Source organism: Myzus persicae, unplaced genomic scaffold (genome assembly GCF_001856785.1).
Source record: "Myzus persicae strain clone G006 unplaced genomic scaffold, MPER_G0061.0, whole genome shotgun sequence".
In the NCBI taxonomy this organism is placed as follows: Eukaryota; Metazoa; Arthropoda; class Insecta; order Hemiptera; family Aphididae; genus Myzus; species Myzus persicae.
In genome coordinates, this window is record NW_019104227.1 from 44,894 (window position 1) to 50,355 (window position 5,462).

The following is a 5,462-nucleotide window of genomic DNA, read 5'->3' on the forward strand; positions in this document are numbered from 1 at the left end:
TTATGGGCCCTCCAAACGAGAACATTTTGTACTAATATAATATATGTACAATAAATTATAAAATAAAATAAATAGGTACAGAAAAATTTGAAATCAGGTACTTGAGTCTTGAGTACTTCAACGAGAACCGGAGAACGGTTTAATAACACTTTAAAAAAATTATAAGTATAAAATATTTCATAGTTCACAAAATGCACACTAGGAGCCCCATCCATTAGTTCTGAAATAGCTGCTGATATGGCGATTCAGTTTGCCAGGCACCAAAAAATCAGTTATCTCTACTCGTCGTCCAACCAGTATTATCTTAAATCATGTTGTTGAGGGACATTATGATATTGTGGTGATTCCGACGTGTTATCACCACTTACACTAACGCGCCTTTTTATTACCATTTTTATATTGTATTCGTCATGTGTTTTATATTGTATTCGTTTTATTTATTATCTCTGTGAATTTTATAAATTATGTTGTACCGTCTTTGGACTACTCGCCGCTCGAATTTTTTCTCCCGCCTCGCGCGGCGACTTCGCCGTTACGCGCCCGAAGCCGCCAACGCGCGCCACTCTCGACACTCGCTTTTTCGCTCTCGACTCGAGCAGCCCGACGTCCGACGACTTGTCACTATTTTGCGCGCAACAGTATTTTGCACTTAACCTGTTTTTCTTAGTCGAAAATATATACGAACGTTATTTACCTCAAAAGTTGTTATTTTTCTTAATCCTAGCTGTCTCTAGGTAAACCTTCTGGTTTTGGTACAAGTAGTATAGACCATGGCTAAATAACATGGTATGACAGCAACTCTGACGATATTCAGTTGTTACGCGCATTCATTGTTATCACTTGAAAAATGACGTCAGCCGGTCCCACGATTTGAAATACCATTTGGAGGGAATTCTTATTATTCTAATATATTGTATTGAATTAACATTTTCTATAAATAAACTATATTATAATTATTACTGCTGCATATTTATAGTGATTATAATTCATAACGTAGAGTAATGGAAAAATGGAAAATATTAATATAATATAATCATTGTTTGGTATTGGCATTGTTTGTTGTGCGTAGTAAAAATTGTACGAGTGGCAGTCGTACATCAACAATTTCCCAAATCAAACCAATCCTTCATCGTTTTCCTAAGGAAGAATATCTGCAAAAATTGTGGATTGAAGTTAGTGTTATGTCTGAAAAAATTAAAATTTCTTCTGGTAAGTAAACTAAGGATTGTCGTGTATATATTACATGGTACCTCGAAAAAATAACCAAATTGCAAATTAATCTAATTATTGGTATTATGTCATTGCTTAAAAAAAATACAAAATGTATGACATAGCTTCGTACAATTTAATATTAATAGATAAAATATAAAATATATATAAATCTCTATATATAAAATAATGACTTGTCCTGAGTGATTCATCATCGACTAGCCGGACCGCTGAAGCTATTGAGTATGAAATTTAGTCGGTAGTTTCATTTAATAAAGCGAAAAACTTTGGGGTTTTCGGGGTTATTTTTTAGACAAATCATTAACATTTATATATGGTTATATATTATACACCTACATGGATACAAAGTAATCAATAAGACAATAACTATAGATTAATTTGTTATTTAAGTATATAATTATTTTAATTTACTCAAAATATATATGTAAATGTTATAGCACGAGTATGCTCATTACATTTTGATTCATCTGATTATGAAAAACCATTGATCCAAAGAATGTTAGAATATTCTCCTAAACATCAACGAAAACTTAAACCCAATGCTGTACCATCAAAAAATTTGGTTGGTTATTATTATTTTTCAACATAAAAAAAATCAATTAAATCTTTTCTAAATAATTTTATTCCAGCCCAGAATTCAAAAACCAACAATTCAATATAAGCCTGTAAATACACATACACCACACTCCATACATGATAGTTTATTCCAATCTAGTTTTCAAAGTTCTAAAGCACCTAAAGAAAAAATTGATCCATTTACTTCAAATTATAAAAATAATTGTTTAAATGATCTACCTGATTTTGGAGTACAATTATTAAGTGAAACACAAGATGTTGGTATTCAGTGTGAAATAGGAATGGTGTATAGACTTCCAGTGGAAAGAACTGATGTTAGTACACAGTGTGGTGATAACTTGAATGAAGTTGAGAAGTATGAAAAAAATACAAATAATTATTAATGTATAATTCAATTCTATTTATTTTTATGTTTTATTTAAACAGCCTTAAACAACATGTATTGGATCTACATTTAAAACTAAAAAAAGAAAAAGAACTAAATTTAGAATTACAAAATACCATTAAATTACAGAAAGAGATTATTAATTCCACACCAAATAATAAATTAAAAGAAAAAAATGAAATTGAATTTAATAAAGTGTTGTCAGGAATGTTTACCGAAACACAAATAAAATTACTTTTATATCCCAACCAAAAAGTATATAAGTGGACAGAAAATGATATAGCCAATGCTATAACACTTAGAAGTTTGTCACCTAAGGCCTATAGATATCTCAGAGAAGAAAAAAAATATCCACTGCCAGGTATTTTTTAAGTATTAAACTAGTTATTGATTTTTTCGAAATGTTTATAAGTAAAAATGACTGTTTATTAATTAAGGACTTTCAACACTAAGAGGATGGGCGACAAAATTCCCTATGGACCAAGGAATTTTATCTTCAGTCTTATCCATAATGAAACATAAGAGTACATAAAACAAGCATTTTAATTCTAAAATAAAATATCATGACAATATTTATAATTATAGGTTCCTCAATGATAGATTTAGAAAAAATAACTGTACTGGCATTTGATGAAACATATTTATCTCAGAAAATATGCTATGATAAAAAAAAAGAACAATTCATTGGTCCACATAAGTGTGTACAAACAGTAGTAGCAAGAGGTAATCTCATTTAATTATTATAATTTTATATTTTAAAATATATATGACATTTTGTTGAAAAGGTTTAATAGCATCATGGAGACAACCAATATTTTATATGTATGACACTAGAATGACAAAGGATATTTTATTTAATATTATTACTGCATTACATGAGAGTGGTTACAATGTTGTCTCAACCGTAAGTGATATGGGTCCAACAAATGTGAGTTTATGGAATACACTGGGGATATCAATCAATAAAACTTATTTTGATCATCCTGAAACAAAGAATAAAATATATATATTCGCAGATGTTCCACATTTGCTAAAATTGGCAAGAAACCATTTTGTAAATAGGTAAATCAAACAATAATGTGATGTTATATAATCATGTGCCCTAAGCCCTTAGTAATATAATGATAAATTATATTTTTTAAGTGGATACAATTACAAGAATAAGTTTATTGGAAAGCAAGTTGTTGAAAAAGTATTAAATTTAAATAAAAATGATTTGAGACTTGCTTATAAAATTACAAACAATCATATAAATATACCAGGACCTAAAAAGCAGAGTGTCAGTTTAGCGGCACAATTGTTTTCAAATTCATTAGCCAAAGCGATTTCCTATTGTGGTCAAAATTTAAATCTTGACTACAATAACTGGCTAGAGGTTATACTATAATGTTCAAATTATTTGTATTTGTTGGATGAATCATTATTATTGTTATATATATTTAGGCTTCCTGGATAATACAACTATTTAATGACTGGTTTGACCTGTTTAACACACAGTTATACCAGTAGATAAATTTATAAAAAGTTATGGAATGGATCTTGAAAATCAAAACAAATTATTAAAAACAATGGATAATTTTATCTTGGAGATGAGAGTTGTTGGACATAAAACATTGTTACCATTTCAAAAAGGTGAAAAATCTTGTACTTTACTATAATAGTTTTGTTGTAAATTGTTACTGAATTTCTAAAATTGTACACATTTAAGGAATTTTATACAGTAACCAGTCACTGAGAAATCTTTTGATTGATTTGAAATTAAAATATCCTGATATAAGTTATATAATAACAAGACGTTTGAATCAAGATATTCTTGAAAATCTTTTCAGCTATTTAAAAGCTATGTCCGGTGCAAATACTCACTTATCACCTCTTGATTTTAAACATTGGTATGTTTAAAAAATTGGATAAATAAAATATAAATAAATTTATAATTTAACATGGACCTTTTGATTCTTACAGTCTAAAATGGTACTTGCTTGGTAAACATGCCTCTATTGCACTGTCACAGAACAGGAATACTGAAGATACAATAGGTGAACGGTTAATCGATACTGAATGTTTATCAGCATCAATTGTCAAAGAGTCTGAAATTCTTCAAACGCCTTTAGACAACGATCACATGTCCACCGAAGAACTATCTTACTCTGCAGCAGATAATAATTTTTTAGTATCAGAGGAAGATATAGATCTTTCAGAACTTTTTAAAACAGAGGTGCCATAAAAAAAAACTATGTACTATACATACTAAAATAATCATAAATGCATATATCTTACACTTTATATTATCCTTATTATCCAGAGTGCAACAATTAGAACTGTGGAGCATGAAGCGTTAGAATATGTAGTTGGTTATGTAGCCAGGCGATTTATACATAAATATCCTGATATAGGCAATGAAACTTCAGTGTCATTGGATAGTTCATTATCAACCAGCTGGATTCAGCATATAACAAGAGGCCATTTAATTACACCATCGGATACATTAATGAGAGTTGCAAAAGTAATGAATAAATACTTTGAGGAAATGCATGGTACCTCACTCAATAAAAATCCTAAAGTTATGGAAACATTAAAAAACAAAGTTATTTTAGAAAGTAATGATGTATTACCAGAAGAAGTGGTAAGCTGTTTAATCCGAACCAGAACTTTTGTAAGGTTCAATCATCTTAATAAAAATATTGCCGACAATGCTCCAACAGTTGGAAATAAAACTAAAATAAGAAAATTTTTGTTATGAATTTAATTGTTTTAGTACAAGTGTAACATGTACATTGTTTCATTGTATATTGTTTTTAAATATAAAAATTAAATAACAACATTATTTTATACTTGTCTTCTAGTTCTAAAACATGATGCAACATAAATAGTATAATTCACATAGTAATAATAATTTATAATATGTTATTATTTTGCTGTATTAGTTTATCTATTTAGTATAGAAATTAACTATTAATTATTAATTAATTAATTTTACAAAAACTATTATTTTAATTATTTTTTATCATAATTCATAAGTGATAAATTGAATTTATCTGTTATCATAAATGATAATACAATATTTGATTTCGCGCCTTTTCACCGAGACCGGATGACGTAGTCATCATGCGCAGTAAGTAGTTGCTGTCATACCATGTTATTTAGCCATGGTATAGACGGCGCCCCGAACCACGTTTCGGGCCACGACAGTGTGGCAGCGCCACTATTACCACATTGGTGACCTCTATTCGAAAACGGTACGCAAGTTCACGCGCACACCGACACACACGAC

The 5,462-nt window shown here is 29.3% G+C and overlaps 1 protein-coding gene across 1 annotated transcript; it reads left to right on the forward strand.

The window, feature by feature from the left end:
- Window positions 1-1,648: 1,648 nt before the first annotated feature.
- On the forward strand, window positions 1,649-2,189 carry LOC111040221 (the record flags this gene model as incomplete). The annotated part of the gene is made up of 2 exons (XM_022324039.1): window positions 1,649-1,792; window positions 1,860-2,189. Coding segments are annotated over 2 exons (474 nt in total), but the record flags the coding sequence as incomplete, so codon positions are not given.
- Window positions 2,190-5,462: the final 3,273 nt, after the last annotated feature.